The 19,961-nt window shown below is 33.8% G+C and overlaps 1 protein-coding gene across 1 annotated transcript in view; it reads left to right on the top strand.

Annotated features, from left to right (window-relative positions):
- Window positions 1–19,961, top strand: part of LOC114341412 (uncharacterized) — a 194,714-nt gene that overhangs the window by 97,005 nt on the left and 77,748 nt on the right. Inside the window, exons 6-7 of the mRNA XM_050652978.1 lie at window positions 5,058–5,483; window positions 10,016–10,565. Of these exons, the coding sequence (XP_050508935.1) occupies window positions 5,058–5,483; window positions 10,016–10,565 (976 nt within the window). The remainder of the gene's footprint in view (window positions 1–5,057; window positions 5,484–10,015; window positions 10,566–19,961) is intronic.

Below are 19,961 nucleotides of genomic sequence, written 5' to 3' on the forward strand. Positions count from 1 at the left end.
GTTCACATGTTGGAAGTGAGACGGCAAGTGACAATGACAATGACTTTATTTTGAAAATATTTTCTAATTTGCCCTAGGTACCATCTGAGATGTAAATATGACTTGTTCACGTCTGGAATTGAGACGGCAAGTGACAATGAAAATGACTTTCATTGTCACTTGCCGTCTGACTTCCAACAAGTGAACAAGTCATACCTACATCTCAGATGTTACCTAGGGCAAATTAGAAAATATTTTAAACATCCAGGCTTAAGGTAGCATTTTAAACCAATGTTTCATTGACGGACTACTTTTACTGGGCTTTGACCCACATATTTTTGTATAATAATATCTTGGTGGTTAGCATGTACATTGCACGTAAGCATTGATGATGACTGGTAAACCAGTCGAAAACTAGTTATGTGATTTTGATGTGGCCCTTTTGAGGGTTTTTTAAATATACCTTTTATACCGGATTTTACTGTTATTTAAATCATTTTAACTAATATTTTATTGATATATTCGACTGAATATTTGCTAAACCTGTTCATGATATTCTCTTTGACAAGTTGTAAAACATTAGTTGTCATTGATGTCACTGAATGTTCATTTTTGCGTAGCAACGAAGGGCATTTGACGTTGTACTTGACGATGGGAAATTATCGAAAAAAATTCCCGCTGCAATTTTTATGCTTGTAATTTCCTATTGGTCAGAATCTCTATGAATGAAATAATCTCGTTAATGTTTGGTATATTCTTATTGCTGATATCTGCTTTCAGTATTGAGAACCAGAGTTTGCTACATTCTGTTCTTCATTTTTGACCAAACTTCCGCATTATCTTCCTTGACCTTTGTTAAATTCTCGCTAATTACGTTCTTAGTACATTCTTTCACGGTTTTTGCTCTAAATTTTAAAGAACCGCTTGGATTGACATGAAATTTGGCATACGTATAGCTTACATGTCAAAGAAAAAAAAGTAATATTGTGCCGATGTGTGCTTTTGCCCTGGGGGTGACTTTCACCCCCTGTTGGAGGTGAAAAAATATATGTCCAAAATAAGTCCGGAAATGGGTAAACTGACTAATTTTAAGTAACTTTTGTTCTGTAGAGCTTTTTCGCCAAGTCAATATTTTTCGAGTTATTTGCGAGTGAATATGTTCATTTTTCAACAAAATAACCACATTTTAGACGGTTTTTCGCAAATAACTAAAAAAGTCAGTATTTTGTCGAAAGAAACGTTCTTAGAAAAAATAGGTATAGCTTATAAAAAAGTAAAAAAAAAATGGTGTACGCGTTAGGCCTCTGGATTTCGTAGAACCAGAGTTATAGCCAATGAAAAATAGATTCATATTCACCAAATCTCAAATAGAATATTTCGACGTGAAATCTCCAAAAAATTAAGCACTTTTTGGGGAAAATCCCTTATAACTTTTTTAAAGTGTTTAAAAAAATCTTTATTTCTGTGTTTACAAAAAGTTTCTAGCATTAAATTTAAGCAAATTATGCTCAAAATAAAGTTGGTCCCTTTTGTTTTGGCAAAAAAAATCGGGAAGACCACCCCCTAATTAGCAACTTAAATGAAATTAATCGTTACCGCTCCACAAATTATTTTACTTATTTAATGTAAGTTTCATTGATTTAAAGTGCTTATTTTTGAAAAAAATTGGTTTCAAAGTAAATTTTTTTAAAATTTTAATTTTGAAAAATATGCTTTTTTTTCAAAATAACTTAAAAATTGTTAGAGATACCAAAAATCTCGAAAAACAAAAAAAGTCAGCATTGCTTTTCTGAATATCATGTATTTTTTTGTTTTTCTGTTAGACAAAAATTGATTAAGATTTGGTGTTTCTAAATTTGCATACATTCGTGATCAGTGACTCGTTCAACCCCTTTTAACTACAGCCTTTTCAATAATAAGGATTTTGAACCGATGAAACTTACAGATCATATAAAACAATACATACACGAGTCAATTTACTTGTGAAGTCGTAACGATTAAGTTCATTTAAGATACTAATTAGGGGGTGATTTTCTCGATTTTTTTTACCAAAACAAAAAGGGACTAACTTTATTTTGAGCGTAACTTGTTTACTTTTGATGCTAGAAATTTTTTTATAAAACAAAAATGAAGCTTTTTTTTAAACAATTTAAATAAGTTATAATAAGGTTTCCCCAAAATGTGCTTCATTTTTGGTTATTTCACGTTAAAGTATTCCATTTGGAATTTGACGAATATGAACCTATTTTTCATTAGCTATAACTCTGCTTCTACTATGTATAGAGACGTGATATATACACCATTTTTTTTTTAAATTTTTACGGGCTATATTTTTACTAAGAATGTTTTTTCGACAAAATACTTACTATTTGAGTTAGTTGCGAAAAACCGTCTAAAAGGGTGGTTATTTTGTTGAAAAAATGAACATATTCACTGCCAAATAACTCGAAAAGTACTGACCTAGTGAAAAAACTCTATAGAACAAAAGTTACTTAGAATTAGCCAGTTTATCCATTTCCTGACTTACTTTGGACGAATATTATTTTACCCTCAAGAGGGGGTAAAAACCACCCCCAGGGCAAAAGCACATATCGGCACAATATCACTTTTTTTTCTTTGACATGTTAGCTATGTATGTGCCAAATTACATGTCAATCTAAGCGGTTCTTTAAAATTTAGAGGTTTTGCGATATTTTACCGTTAAAGAACGGACTATCTGGGTCTTTTTTTATCCCTTATCTACATATTTGTTTACAACATATAATTTATTTTAATTTATCCACCATAATTGGGACCGTGCAAGTTCGGCAAAGCGACCTCTATTTCTACGCTCTGTACTTTTATTCGCACTTTTAATTATATTGGCCAATTATATTAGTCCTGGTTGCTGGATAATTGTCAAGACCATAGTCCAAAAAAATAATAAGAAGAAAAAATAAGATGCAGGTTATGTTTAGCAAACGTAAACAATTGTATGTAGTAAATAAAATCAGTTATTAAAATGCAGTACTGCAAGCAAAATACAATTACTTAAATTTACCTTTATATAATAATTGCATATCATATCAATATTGTGGAGCAATATATAATTTATCTGCGTCAATGACAGAAGGTATGAAATATACGTCAATTTGACAATTTCAATTGACAATATGAATTATTTAAGATAGTTGCAATATTTCTCCGCGACTCGCGCGCGGTCGTTTCTCGTTTCCCTTTCCAAGTACTTGCACACCGCCAATACTCCTAACAAATGGTTGAAAATAACAGTTTTGTTTGGAATGCGTTGTTTTAATATTAATTTTATTAATTACACTTAACTCAATTTTTGTTCTATTAATGTAGAATAACGCTTATTAAATGTACCTACTGTGTATATAGGCGAGCGGCACACCCCTTATTAGAGGCATAGAAATCGAGAGAGCAACCATGATAGGTGAATATAAAATTTTGGTTATTCTTTATGTTTTCGAGGTCGCTGAATCTAAATATGACGTTTATTTTTATCTATAGTTGGTGGAACATGCTCAAAAATAAAATTTTAAACAATAGGTAATGCAAAAAATCACTTTTGATGATTTTTGAACTTTAACTCGCTGTATCTCTGGTCGCTGTAAATATTTCCTTTCGAGAATTTTACTGTTTCATCTTTGAAGTATTTAGATAATAACGGAATTTGTCCAAAATGTTTAAAAAATTAAAAGAAGAGTTGTTAATTTTTAAACATTTTGTCGTCAGATTTCCATAGTTTCATGTTTACTAAAATAGTTGACTGACAAACTTTTTAGTTTATAATTTTCTAAATAAGTTTTCTGGCAAAAGTCAAAATAATATGCAATAGGAAAAAAGTATGTGACTTTATACACGAGTGGCACTCCCCCAAAAAACGCTTATTTCTCGAGATACTGACCACGGTGTGGTTAATGGCTAATTTTGGTCATACTTTATGTTTATGATCGTGCTGAAAACGGAAATGAGGTTTATTTTGAATTTTATGTGGGGAAATATTGTCAAAATCGCAATTTTATACTGAAAATGAAAAAAAATATTAAATCATGTTTTTGTGCACTACAAAAAGCTACAACTCTTTTCCGTTTTCATATTTTTTATATTAAAATCCATTAAATTTCGTTTATAATAAAAGTTATGAATTTTTTAAAGTAAAAAGTGAAGATTTCTGAATTGCAAAGTTTAATCGGGAAAGTTGGGTGGCAAAATTTAAAATTAAGTTTTTTAATCAAGTTTATGTTAAAATACAGAGTACAAAGAACAAAATGTGAAAAAATGGTGCAACTTTTAATTTTAAGAAAAACGTGATTTCATTTTTTTTATCTTTAATGTAAAATTTCGATTTTGACAATGTTCACACCACTTAAAATTCAAAATACCACCACATTCTCGTTTTCAGCACCATCAAAAACATAAAGTATCACCAAAATTACCCATTCACCACATCAAGGTCAGTATCTCGAGAAATAAGCGTTTTTTTTTGGGGGGAGTGCCACTCGTTTATAAAGTCACATACCTTTTTTTCTATTGCATAATTTGACTTGAAAAAATTTTCCAGAAAACTTCTTCATGACTCACCTTTTAGTGCTGTGTTGGTTAAAATTATCAACTAAAAGTTTGTCACTCAACTTTTTTAAGTAAACATGAAACTGACGAAATCTGATGACAAAATATTTAAAAATTAACAACTCCTCTTTTAATTTATTTAAACATCTCGGACAAATCTGTTTGTTATCTGAATACTTCAAAGATTATAAAATAAAATTTAAAAACAGCAACCAAATATACAGCGAGATAAATTTGAAAAATCATCTAAATAGATTTTCGCATTTTTTTTTATAAAATTTGATTTTTGAACATGTTCCACCAATTTTAGATAAAAGTAAACTTCATATTCGAATTCAGCGACTTCGAAAACATAAAGAATGACCAAAATTTGTTATTCACCTTAAAGTTGATTTTCGTGGTCGGGATAACATTATTTTAGGGGTTGCTGCCGCTCGCCTAATAAAGAATATTTTAGAGAAAATTGTATTTACATGAATTTCCTAATTTACATTTTTTTCTAGACCTCATCCATTCGGCAATGAACTCCCCGATTTTACACCATCAAAACATCCTCATTTATTAAGAAGACCAACAAATTTAAAAATTGAAGGAGACTTCTCGCACATCACCGAAAATGCGGATAAATTCATCGAATATCTGTTGGCTAAAAGAGCCGAGCTATGTAGAACCCCAACAACTTTAAAATTAGGAACAGGAGAAATGGAGTCAAAGACTGAAACCACTGACCAATTCAGAAAATATGAGAACACTGAACGGCCAAGTTTAATTAGAAAGTTTACCAACTTGCAATTGGAAGGAGGGCTAGATGGTAAAACTGAGCAACAAGAAAAATTTCTGCAATATGAAATACATTCGCGCCCTCCTCTTGTTAAGAAAGGCACTAATCTGCATTTAGAAGGAGATTTTTATTTAGTTCCAGAATACAGGTACATATAAATTAATTGGCTCAACTAATATTAAGTAAATAATTTATTAATGAAACGATTGCAACTGTGAGTCCGCAAATGCAATGGTAACGTAAAGAATATGGTAAATACTCACAATCTTTTTTTATTGATGTAAAATAGTGGCCACCGGTTTCGGGACTTACAAGTTTTGTACCATCCTCAGACCAAAATAAGAGGTTTTATTGTATGTTGTTAAAAAACAAAACTATAAGCTAAAAACCTAAATATAGACGGTTAAACATAAACAACACACTAGCGCTAAAAATTATAAAATTATTTTTTTTATTTAAATTTATGTGTCTCGGCTGCAATGGCCATTGACGCAAACAATATTGGTTATACAATAATTAATTACAATGAGGACTTAAAACTAATTATTATAACAGTTAATTTCTAAATCTTAAATAACATTAGGTAAAAATTATGACAAAAATATTGGATATACAATCATTAGATAGAATAGAGACTTATGTTACAACTAATTATTACAAAATAATTAAGCAAATAGCTATATTTATATCCGTCGGTAGGGAATTTTGACGGGAATGAAATCGTATTTGGCGTCATTTAAAAATCGTGACGCAAGTGGTAATCTTGCGGTATACCGTAATATACATACATATCTCTAAACTTACTTTAATTTTCATAGTATACTGAGTACATATCCCAAAGTATCTATTAGACGAAGCAACGAAGCACTAAAAAGCCCAAAATCTAGGAATTTTGTGCAGTAAGATGAATCGTCATGGAACTTTTTGCATTCGATTAGAGAGAGTGTCAGGCAACTTTTTGAACTAAATTCATCTATGGCAAAAATTTTTGTGCCTAAGAAAATGCATTTTAAAAGTGCATCTCGAAGAGGTGAAAATGAAAAATTTAGAACTCGGGAAATATTGATGGAAATGAGTTGAATTTTTATAATCGGGGGTTTTGGAGATCGCTGAGCACGAATTTCATATCGGCGATGGTCTCCAAGGTACCTGGTGCCCACGGTGGAACTCGTCGCCTAGAGTTTTATGTTATAATCTTTAGAAATCAGTCAATATCCATTACTCGGGGGTTTTTTGGAGTCGCCGGCCACGAATTTAATGTTGGCGATGGTCTCCAAGATATCTGGTGCCCAGAATGGAACTTGTCGCCTGGAGTTTTATGTTATAATCATTCAAAATCAGTCAATAATCATTACTCTGAGGGTTTTGGGGGTCGCTGAACAAGAATTTCATGTGGTCGATAGTCTCCAAGGTACCTGGTGCGCAGGGTGGAACTCGTCGCCTGGAGTTTTATGTTATAACCATTCGAAACCAGTCAATAACCATTACTCGGGAGTTTTTGGGGACTCTGAGTACGAATTTCATGTCGGCGATGGTCACCAAGGTACCTGGTGCCTAGGGTGGAACTCGTCGCCTGCAGTTTTATGTTATATTCATTCAAAATCAGTCAATATCTATTACTTCGGTGTTTTGGGGGTCGCTAAATATATTTTTCATTAATAATTTTTCTTAAAACACTTTTATATTATATCCTAAAAAAATACCTATTTAAAAATTATTTTAAAATTTTGCCGCTTCTAAAGCAGTTGTCGTTAAATTTTGACACTAATGACATTTATGAAATTTTGACATTATTAGAATTTCAAGGGTAATTAAGTTATATCAGCGATTTTTTGTGTTTTCTGCGGTATTGCTTTAATTTTTGATTTCTAGTCTGCTTTTATATAAAAAAACAGTGGTTTTTAGAACTCTTTAGCGACGTATTAGTATAATATAATGTTTATGGATTACCGTCGAAGACCGATATGATCAACCAAAAAAGAAGATGTATATGGTGATTTTTCTATTGACTTTATTGGGTGTAAATCTGTCTTTTTATTTTACTGCTCCTGGTTTAAAAACAAAGCATAGTATATATGTGAATACCTCCAAGCAACACATTTATAATTCCGTTCTTTTAAAAATGTTTAATTAATTATAAAAAAACATCTAAAAAGTGATACCGTAATTAAAGCCAGTACCAAGAAAATTTGTATGATTATACCATAAAACTCCAGGCGACGCGTTCCACCCTGGGCACCAGGTACCTTGGAGACCATCACCGTCATGAAATTCAAGCTCAGCGACCCCCAAAATTCCCCAGTTAATGGTTTTAAACGATTTGTAATAATTATAACATAAAACTCCAGACGACGAGTACCACCCTGGGCACCAGGTACCTTGGATACCATCGAACACATGAAATTCTTGTTCAGCGACCCCCAAAATCCTCAGAGTAATGGTTATTGACTGATTTTGAATGATTATAACATAAAACTCCAGGCGACAAGTTCCAACTTGGGCACCAGGTACCCAGGAGACTATCTCTGTCATGAAATTCATGCTTAGCGACCGACCAAAACCCCCCGCGTAATGGTTTTAAATGATTTGGAATAATTATAACATAATACTCAGACGACAAGTTCCATTCTGGGCACCAAGTATCTTGGAGACCATCGCCAACATTAAATTCGTGGCCGGCGACCCCAAAAACCCCCCGAGTAATGGATATTGACTGATTTTTAATGATTATAACATAAAACTCTAGGCGACGAGTTCCACCGTGGGCACCAGGTACCTTTGAGACCATCGCCGATATGAAATTCGTGCTCAGCGATCTCCAAAACCCCCGATTATAAAAATTGAACTCATTTCCATCAATATTTCCCGAGTTCTAAATTTTTCATTTTCACCTCTTCGAGATGCACTTTTAAAATGCATTTTCTTAGGCACAAAAATTTTTGCCATAGATGAATTTAGTTCACAAAGTTGCCTGACACTCTCTTTAATCGAATGCAAAAAGTTGCATGACGATTCATCTTACTGCACAAAATTCCTAGGTTTAATGCTTCGTTGCTTCGTCTATATTGTTTGGCTGGTTTCAGGGTGATTTCAAGTATAAATCCCAAACGTGAGCTGGCAACCCTATAGGGACGGCTTCAACCTTATAGGGATGGTTTAATCAATTTTCTAAAAAAATAGTGCGATGCTCGTTTTGACTGGTTTCAAGGACGGTTTGTGGGATTGATTTGTTCACTTTTTCGAAAAAAAAGCGGCACATGTTTTTATACTAAAACTAAATACAGATTCAGAATTTTCAGTTCTTGACTGACTTCAGGGTTGTTTTCACCCTGTAGTGGTTGATTTGTGATTTGTGATTTGTGATAAACATTTGTTTATGGTAAAATCGGATATACATTCGGAATTTTCTATTATTGACTGGGTTCGAGGTGGTTTCATTCCGGTAATGGAGTACTCAGAGACGTCGACAAAAGAATAAATAAGGCTAGCAGCACTTTAGCAAGACTATATTTTATAAGATAAGATATGGCGTAAAAGCACCCTGACAATCTATCTTCTTCTTAACGTGCCCTATCAAATCCCCTTGACGTTGGCGATTAACATGGCAAAACTGTCTCTGTCTCGAGCTATTCTAAATAGTTACAACCCTTTCTTTATTCCTCTCCACTGTCTGATATTCTTCAACCAAGAGCCCTGTTTTTACCAATTTCTCTGCGTCCTTCGATTTTACCCATCATAATAAGTTGAATAATATTAAATCGGTCTCCCCTTACGACGTGCCTAAAATAGGCCATCTTTCTATATTTGATGTTATCAAGCAGGCGCGAGCAGCATTTGCTTTCTTAAGGACTGCTACATTTGTCAGCATTGCCGTCCATGTTATTTTTTAGATAATTTCAGACAATTATTAAAACAATACAAAATAAACTCCAGGTTTCCCTAAATAGATATCTAAGAAGAATATTTAAGATATTGTGACCCAAGTTTATAAGCAGTTGAGAGCTATGGGACCGAGCAGAAGAAGAGAAAATTGGCAAATAAATACGCAAACGGAAGTTTGGATGACTGGGACATACGTTAAGAAAAAGCAAAAACGAAATTACAAAGAAAGTCCTACATTGGAACCCAAAAGGACGAAGGAAACAATGATGGCCAAAGGAAACTTGGATTAGAAGTACCCAAGCAGAAGTCGGTATGACCTTTAATCACATGAGTCACATCTCGAAAAACAGGCAAAAATGGAAAACATTTTCGACTACCCATTGTCCACAGAAAGGATAATGGGTTACATACATACATTTTGTATATACTCAGCTATACATGTTTTGCAAGTACTGTTTTCCATATATTAGGCATTTATGATGCTTCAACAATTTTATATAAATATCTGTTCCCCAAATTACTGTTCTTTCACTTTTTACGTCTACCTTACACAAGCATAAAATCATACACAAAATTAATTCACAAATTTGTTACTATTAACTTATTAGCTAGACTATTCCAGTCATATCAACCGATCCTTTTCTATTACATTTAACACAGTTTCTTCATTTGTAACGTTTCATCACATCATTATAATTTATTGTAACCAATACTTAGTTTTATTTAATTTAACCAAAATTAAAACCTTTATGTCCCACAAATGTTTAGGTTCATAAATTAATAATAGGTACTTTTTAGGCACCAGTATATTCAATATGAAAATGTTACAAGAGCTGGACCAGTACTACCATCCCATAATTTCAAATCAGCAGGTCTATTTGAAAATTCATCTGACCAACCAATCAATTTAGGCAGAAGCAGTCCACTAATTCCATTTTTACGCGAATCGTATAGCTATCATGACTTTGAAAATGACAAAAAGTTCAGAACAAATGTTTCTGCAAGCAGATATCAAAGTAATGTGTCATTGAATCGTACATCCTCCCATCCAAATTTGTCCAAATCATCTGCAGTTGAACAGAAAAGCCCAAAGAGGACTTTTAAGGTTAAAAGTCCCCAGAAAAATGCATATTTGGATTTTAATAAAAATAAAAGCGCAGAAAGAAGGATGAGTCGAAGAGATATACATTTAAATACCATGGAAAAATACGGAACATCAGGGTTAAGTCAGTCTCGCTATTCCAGTGGAAAATATCTCGATCCTGAATATTCTAAACTCTTTGAGGAATCTTCTGTAGGACGTTCCCATGTAAGAAAACCTCAAGATAACCTTATCAATGAAGGTGAGGTAAGTTTAATGTATGAATTTATTTTTCGGCTAGATCTATTTAAAAGTACTATAGTAGGGAAGGAAAGTATGCTAACTTGGCAGTTACTTGAGCGTTATGGGGACATATGGGGTTGTGAAGATTAGGTCCTAAAACCAAAAAAAGTTAAGTTGGGCCATTAAGTGGGGAATTCCATTTTTAATTTAATTTTCCATTTCCAACAATCGTTTTTCCGATTATAGCGCCGTCTATCCATAATTCGAAAAAATGTCAAGATAAGTTGCTTATTTTTACGTAAAGAGTCCAAATCTGAAATAGAAATTGGGGGCTCCTATTTAAGATTTTAAAGTATCCCACATCCGTGGGAGGTCGTGTTTGGTGCCATTCGAAAGATTTTTCAAAATTATTGAATACGTGTATTTTTCAGTTTTTCGATCTGATGTTCATTTCGAGAAATATCGTGGGGTTCGTATTTAAAATTTTAAATATACCCCCTCTCCGTGGGGAGTCGTGTTTGGTATCATTCGATAGAGTTTTGAAAAATATTGAACATGTATTTTTTAGTTTTTCGATCTGACGTTCATTTCGCGATATATTCGCTTTTTTTGTAAAAGTTTGTGACTCGCCCATTTCCTTAAACCCCGCTCAAATCCTCATATTTTTGAAATATACACCCTTTTGCATGTACTTCACTTGCCTTATCTTAAACTGACGAATTTGAGTTTTTCTAAGGATATATTTTTTTTTCGCCTTCTCCTTACCGAACTCCCCTGTATTACGAGCCAATATATGGTAGAGGTACATGTTAGTACATTCTTTCACGGTTTTTGCTCTAAATTTTAAAGAACCGCTTGGATTGACGTGAAATTTGGCATACGTATAGCTTACATGTCAAAGAAAAAAGTGATGTTGTGCCGATGTGTGCTTTTGCCCTGGGGGTGACTTTCACCCCCTCTTGGGGTGAAAAAATATATGTCCAAAATAAGTCCGGAAATGGATAAACTGACTAACTTTAAGTAACTTCTGTTCTATAGAGCTTTTTCGCCAAGTCAACACTTTTCGAGTTATTTGCGAGTGAATATGTTAATTTTTCAACCAAATAACCACATTTTTAGACGGTTTTTCGCAAATAACTCAAAAAGTAGGTACTTTGTCGAAAAAACGTTGTTATCAAAAATATAGCCTATAAAAAAGTAAAAAAATGATGTACGCGTTAGGTCTCTGGATCTCGTAGAACCAGAGTTATAGCCAATGAAAAATATATTCATATTCACCAAATTTCAAATAGAATATTTTGACGTGAAATATCCAAAACATTAAGCACTTTTTGGGGAAAACCCCTTATAACTTTTTTAAAGTGTTTAAAAATGCTTTATTTCTGTTTTTTTACAAAAAGTTTCTAGCATTAAATTTAAGCAAGTTACGCTCAAAATAAAGTTGGTCCTTTTGTTTTAGCAAAAAAAATCTGGAAGACCACCCCCTAATTAGCAACTTAAATGAAATTTATCGTTACCGCTCCACAAATTATTTTACATATATTGTGTTTATATGATCTGTAAGTTTCATTGATTCAACGTGTTTATTTTTGAAAAAATTTGGTTTCAGATTAAAATTTTTAAAAATTTTAATTTTAAAAAATATGCTTTTTTTCAAAATAACTTAAAAATTGTTAGAGATACCAAAAATCTCGAAAAACAAAAAAATTCAGCATTGCTTTTCTGAATATCATCTATTTTTTTGTTTTTCTGTTAGACAAAAATTGATTAAGATTTGGTGTTTCTAAATTTGCATAAATTCGTGATCAGTGACTCGTTCAACCCCTTTTAACTACAGCCTTTTCAATAATAAGGACTTTACATACAATACATACAAGAGTCAAGAAACTTGTGAAGTCGTAACGATTAAGTTCATTTAAGATACTAATTAGGGGGTGATTTTCTAGATTTTTTGCCAAAACAAAAAGGGACTAACTTTATTTTGAGCGTGACTTGTTTACTTTTGATGCTAGAATTTTTTTTATAAAACAAAAATGAAGCTTTTTTAAAAATTTTAAATAAGTTGTAATGAGTTTTCCCCGAAATGTGTTTCATTTTTGGTTATTTCACGTTAAAGTATTCCATTTGGAATTTGACGAATATGAACCTATTTTTCATTAGCTATAACTCTGCTTCTACTAGGTGATAGAGACGTGATATATACACCATTTTTTTAAAAATTTTTACAGGCTATATTTTTGCTGAGAATGTTTTTTCGGCAAAATACTCACTATTTGAGTTATTTACGAAAAACCGTCTAAAAGCGTGGTTATTTTGTTGAAAAAATGAACATATTCACTGCCAAATAACTCGAAAAATATTGACTTAGTGAAAAAACTCTATAGAACAAAAGTTACTTAAAATTAGCCAGTTTATACATTTCCTGACTTACTTTGGACGAATATTATTTCACCCCCAAGAGGGGGTGAAAGTCACCCCCAGGGCAAAAGCACATATCGGCACAATATCAGTTTTTTCTTTGACATGTTAGCTATGTGTGTGCCAAATTTCATGTCAATCTAAGCGGTTCTTTAAAATTGAGAGGTTTTGCGATATTTTACCGTTAAAGAACGGACTATGTACAGGGCACAAGGTTTCTCCCCATGTGATGTGAGTAGTTGCAAAAATCCGTGCTTGAGCTTCCCTGCCATTACTATCTAAACACTCTATAATTATATTGTATAAATGATTAAAATAAGAGTATTAAAAATAAGAATATGGTTATTGTAGTAGGTTTTGTATTTTTCCCAAAGGGTTCTGAAAAAATTTCGGCTTGATAGTGAGAACGACAATATACTCTTGCAAAAAAGTTCTATTCTCCAACATGAGAACTTGATTTTCAATTATGTGAATAAATTTTACTTATATGTAATAAACTTAGCTATAGTGCAGTCTGGAAGTCCTGAGAAGTACTTATCGTAATTGCTGCTTCGGCAATCGTAAGAGCCAAATTAAGAGAATAGGGTGGCTATAGCATATCATTTCAGATTTTAGCATTCAGTTCAGATAATTCAATTTCCCTAGTGTCAAAATGTTTTTGTGGTTAGGTGCAGTGTCTCATGAAAAATTTTTGTTATATTTTTAAATTTATATTATGGTTTTTAGGGTGTAACTCCTGCTCATAGTGGAAAGCCTCTCAAGTAAATTCTCGATATTCGATAGTTGATGTAATAGGGCGGAGGGGAAGTTTGGTTACTTGTTATTTATATTTCGTAGAAAACTTCTTTCCAAATCTTTGTTTGAGGTCACGATTTAGCAGAATGTATATAATATGTTTGCTCTGAATAAAATTAGTGGTCGTATCTTACGTCCGTCCGTTTGAATTTTCTGCATAGGCAGTGGCGGCTTGTCCTATGAGGCAGGTGAGGCAGTGCCTCACCGGTATATCAATCGACTATTTACTTTATTTCGTTGTTTTATAATCAGTTATTTAAATATAATTTAGCTTTTTGAAATTTCCTAAATACCTTTATTTTTATGAAAAAAAATTTAAAATCGTACGGCGCTGACTCTTTATCTTCTTATATACCCGTCTTCCACGTGCCATTCCAACTTTCTCAAATCATTACCGTTGAAGCATGCCTCATACCATCTGCAACAGTATGGGACAACACCAACAGTAAAACCGGCACAATTTGAAAAATGTGCCACCGATTCTAGGAACAAAATTCATCCTACCTTGAGGCATGCCTCGGGCTCCGCGCAATGGAATAGGAATAGCCGAACGGCCTCAGGCTCCGCGGAACGGAATGGGAATAGCCGAACTGAAATGACTAAATAGTTCAAGCACAAATATATTGCAGATCATAGCTTTCTATGTACACGTATTTATATATATATATATATATATATATATATACATATATATATATATATATAAATCCTACTATCAATTTGGCATCGATACATTATGCATTTACCATCAATTTGGCATCGTCTTGCAAAGTGGCATCTGTATATCGATGCCACTTTACACTACCTTAATAACTTTTTTCCTGTACTTGTTAGCAGAAGTCTAATCAACTCTGTAGTTAGAGATTTGATTCCTTGATGTTACTTTAATATATCAGCTTTCTTTGTTTATTCCTTACTGACTTATATAAGTTTATTCCATAAAATGTTTGAGTTCAAAATGATGGCACAGTGAAAATATTATATACATTTAGTTCAGTGTTTTACCGTTTTGTCGCTGCCGCTATATACATGAAAACGTATATCCCACTTTCATTATCAATCATTTTGGCATCAGAAATTTGGCATCACTGTTGAATACAATATTATCCACAACGAAAAATAGGCAATTTGAGAATGTATATATTATTTTCATCAACAAATCATTCTGGCATCAAGTTGTTTTCACCCAATTTTGAAAAAATGTGAAAGCTTATAATCCAAGGATGGTACTAAAGATGAGAAATTTGACCTAAACTATCTGTCCGTCGGTCTGTCCGACCGCGAATATAACTCTTACGTCATTATACCAGGTAGAATGACAAATGAGGTGTCAAATGAAAGCGTATAATCCAAGGATGGTACTAAAGGTGAGATATTTGACTTAAACTTTCTGTCCTTCGGTCTGTCCGACCGCAAATATAACTCCTCCGTCATTATACCAGGTAGAATGACAAATGAGGTGTCAAATGAAAGCTTATAATCCAAGGATGGTACTAAAGGTGAGAAATTTGACTTAGGCTGTCTGTCCGTCGGTCCGACCGACCGCGAATATAGCTCCTCCGTCATTATACCAGGTAGAATGACAAATGAGGTGTCAAATAGAAGCTTATAATCCAAGGATGGTACTAAAGGTGAGACATTTGACTTAGGCTGTCGGTCCGTCCGACCGCGAATATAACTCCTCCGTCATTATACCAGGTAGAATGACAAATGAGGTGTCAAATGAAAGCTTATAACCAAAGATGGTACTAAAGGTGAGAAATTTGACTTAGGCTGTCTGTCCGTCGCGTCGGTCAGTCCGACCCCGAATATAGCTCCTCCGTCATTATACCAGGTAGAATGACAAATGAGATGTCAAATGAAAGCTTATAATCGAAGTATGGTACTAAAGGTGAGACGTCGGTCCGTCCGACCGCGAATATAACTCCTCCGTCATTATACCAGGTAGAATGAAAAATGAGGTGTCAAAAGAAAGCTTATAATCCAAGGATGGTACTAAAAGTGAGAAATTTGACTTAGGCTGTCTGTCCGTCTGTCCGTCCGACCGCGAATATAGCTCCTCCGTCATTATACCAGGTAGAATGACAAATGAGATGTCAAATGAAAGCTTATAATCCAAGGATGGTATTAAAGGTGAGAAATTTAACTTGGGCTGTCTGTCCGTCGGTCCGTCCGACCGCGAATATAACTCCTCTACTATACCAGGTAGAATGACAAAAGAGGTGTCAAATGAAAGCTTATAATCCAAGGATGGTACTAAAGGTGAGAAATTTGACTTACGCTGTCTGACCGTCGGTCCGTCCGACCGCGAATATAGCTCCTCCGTCAATATACCAGGTAGAATGACAAATGAGGTGTCAAATGAAAGCTTATAATCCAAAGATGGTACTAAAGGTGAGAAATTTGACTTAGGCTGTCTGTCCGTCGCGTCGGTCAGTCCGACCCCGAATATAGCTCCTCCGTCATTATACCAGGTAGAATGACAAATGAGATGTCAAATGAAAGCTTATAATCGAAGTATGGTACTAAAGGTGAGACGTCGGTCCGTCCGACCGCGAATATAACTCCTCCGTCATTATACCAGGTAGAATGAAAAATGAGGTGTCAAAAGAAAGCTTATAATCCAAGGATGGTACTAAAAGTGAGAAATTTGACTTAGGCTGTCTGTCCGTTTGTCCGTCCGACCGCGAATATAGCTCCTCCGTCATTATACCAGGTAGAATGACAAATGAGATGTCAAATGAAAGCTTATAATCCAAGGATGGTATTAAAGGTGAGAAATTTGACTTGGGCTGTCTGTCCGTCGGTCCGTCCGACCGCGAATATAACTCCTCTACTATACCAGGTAGAATGACAAAAGAGGTGTCAAATGAAAGCTTATAATCCAAGGATGGTACTAAAGGTGAGAAATTTGACTTACGCTGTCTGACCGTCGGTCCGTCCGACCGCGAATATAGCTCCTCCGTCAATATACCAGGTAGAATGACAAATGAGGTGTCAAATGAAAGCTTATAATCCAAGGATGATACTAAAGGTGAAAAATTTGACCTAGGCTGTCTGTCCGTCGATCCCTCCGACCGCGAGTATAAATCCTCCGTCATTATACCAGGTATAATGGCAAATGAGGTGCCAAATGATAGCTTATAGTTCAAGCATGGTATTAAAGATGAAAAATTTTACCTAGGCTGTCTGTCCGTATGTCTGTCCATCCGCGAATACAACTCCTCCGTTATTAATACAGATAGAATGACAAATCGGGTGTCGAATGAAAGCTTTTAACTTAAGGATGGTATTATTAAAGATGAGAAATTTGACGTCGGAGTTCCGGTTTTAGAGTTGCAACCGTAAGTATTTACTATTTTAAAGTTGCCGAAAGAGAATAAGTGATATATTATTCAACGTGGCTTAGCAAGATGAGAACAAATGTAAAATTTTGGTTTTTACGTAATTTCCGCTTAAAAAGTTATAACCGGAAATGCCATTATTCGCGGTGTGCAAGTACTTGGAACGGATACGAGAAACGATCGTGCGCGAATAGCGGAGAAATATTGCAACTTTCTTAAATAATTCATATTGTCCATTGAAATTGTCAAATTGACGTACATTTCATACCTACTGTCATTGAAGAAGAAAAATTATATGTTGCTCTGCAATATTGATATTATATGCAATTATTATATGAAGGCAAATTAAATTAATTGTATTTTGCTTGCAGTACTGCATTTTAATAACTAATTTTATTTACTACATACAATTGTTTACGTTTTAATAACATAACCTGAATCTTATTTTTTCTTCTTATTATTTTTTTGGATTATGGCCTTGACAATTATCCAGTAACCAGGATTAATATAATTGGCCAATATAATTAAAAGTGCGAATAAAGTTGCAGAGCGTAGAAACCAGGTGTCGTTTTGCCGAACTTGCACGGTCCCAATAGACTCAGAAATAGTATACGAACACATAAATCGAAGCGTATTGAAAGGTTTGAATCTTTAGAGTTATTTCTGTGTAAACAGTTTAGTAAAAATGACTCAAAATTAGTAAATTTGTATATCAATCCACGCAAAGTTACACGAAGAATTCAAATATCGACTTCCAATTCTACTTTCGATTACTTTGGGTGAAAACCTAGGACTTACGAAGTCCAATTACTTGTTTTCTTTAAAAATAAGACATGTCATAAATATGCCTTAGGCATCATAGAAGACAATGACACAGAAAAATCAAACAAGCAGCAGGTCAAAAGGGCCTTAGTTATGTATCTTCGGTCCTATTGGTTCAATCGTGACGTACAGCGCCTGAAACGATGGGATTTAACTGGCAGAATACGATGGTGTAGACAAATGAAAATGACGGCATGTAATAACACTTTAAAATTGTAGAAATAAAATGGATTAACGCACATGGTATGACATATTATGTGAGAGTATTTAACAAATAGAATACGATTACATACGTCCAGTTTTTGACAAGCGACTTCTCTACATATGATAAACGCGAAAGGGCCCCAACGTTCACTGTTCGACATAGGCCTCCCGTTCACTGCATATACCCACTGCTTTCTGACGCTGTGACTTAAGAGGATAGGATTTAACGAATAAAACGACAAAGAAGACTAAACAAGGCAGATCACGGGAAAAACACAACTGTCCGTTTTATACTCCACAGGGAAGCATCAAATATTCAACGTAAGGATATATTATAGTATAACGGTATGATAAATCTTTTTCTTTTTTTTTTTTTTCATTTAGTGCATTCCGTACGTTTTTTAAACATAATCAGGAGAAGTTGTTGAATTTCTGAAGTCTATAAAAGAATTTCTTAACAAACCTTTTTTTAATTGTGTTATGGATTATTTTTAAGAATGTGTTTAAAAGGTAGCTCACAGGCTTATTGTTCAATGGTCTTATCACTTTTAAACGCCTGTCTTTTTTGTAGGACTATTAATTGTGATTTCAAACATTCTAGCGGGACAATGCCTTTTGTGTAACTGAAATAAATATTGTTATCCATTTAATTTTTTTCCTCAATTAATTGAATGCCTCCTACTGGTGTTTGGTCTAAGCTTACCGCTTTTCCCCATTTAAGCTAAACTGCTCGTCAAAAGTTAGGGATATAGAAAATTATGCTCATTTTCATAGCTAATTTTTTCGAGAACAGATTAACGGATTCCACTAATTTTTTTTAATATTTTAGATTTTTCGTTAGTATTTACACAGTTGTGCAAAAGTTTACCCAAACTTTTTTTTGTACTTTTACCGAGTGGTATAAGTACAAAAAAGAAGTTTGAGTAAACCTCTTGTTAGGTATTAGTTACGTATCTTCACTCCCATTGGTCCAAACGTGTCGTACGGCGGCTCAAATGATAGGAATCAGTCAACAGAATACAATGACACAGAAAAATCAATTACAGTAAAATATTGAAAGGGCCTTAGTTACGTATATTCGCTGCTATTTTTCCAATCATGACGTACGGTGGCTAAAATGGTAGGAATTAACCAACAGAATACAATGACACCCAAATCCGGTGTCGGAAAGCTGGTCGAGAACACTTCGTCGACGGAAAATTGGTCGACAACAGTTGGTCGACAAACAGTTGGTCGAATGCACAATTCATCGAATGGACAATTCATCGACGAACATTTGATCGAATGGAATTTTCGTCGACAAACTGTTATTTATCTTTAGGATAAAGGGATTAATGGTGACAAACGACGGGTAACTGGAATATTGTATTATATATTTTTTTTTGGGTTTTGTTAATTTTGTACCTAAATCTTACCGGAGGTATTGCGCCTTTTATAAATGTGTAGTTGTGAATTAAGTTTTTGATAATAAAATCAAGAGGGTAAGAATCGCTTTACTTTTAAACTCTTCACTTTTGGCGCATCATGGACGGCTCGTTTTTAAAAGAATCGTTTTAATTTTTTTTTGTATAAACATGCTCTTTCATTCGTTTAAATGTTGCTTTTCAAATTTTCTAATATTTATAAACAAAGCCCCGGTGAATTTTTGAAAAAAGTGGCTAACTCGGGTTTTAAGGGTTGTAGGGCATTAAATTTTTGTTTCAGTTTCTATAAGAATACCAACATGTCGAATAAAAAAAATTAACTTCCTACGTGTTGTTGTTCTGAAGCTATTTTCTTGTGGCATTTTTGGAATTAACTAGTTTTGATGGGAAATAAGCCACAATTTTACTAAAAA

Source organism: Diabrotica virgifera, chromosome 6 (assembly GCF_917563875.1).
Source record: "Diabrotica virgifera virgifera chromosome 6, PGI_DIABVI_V3a".
In the NCBI taxonomy this organism is placed as follows: domain Eukaryota; kingdom Metazoa; phylum Arthropoda; class Insecta; order Coleoptera; family Chrysomelidae; genus Diabrotica; species Diabrotica virgifera.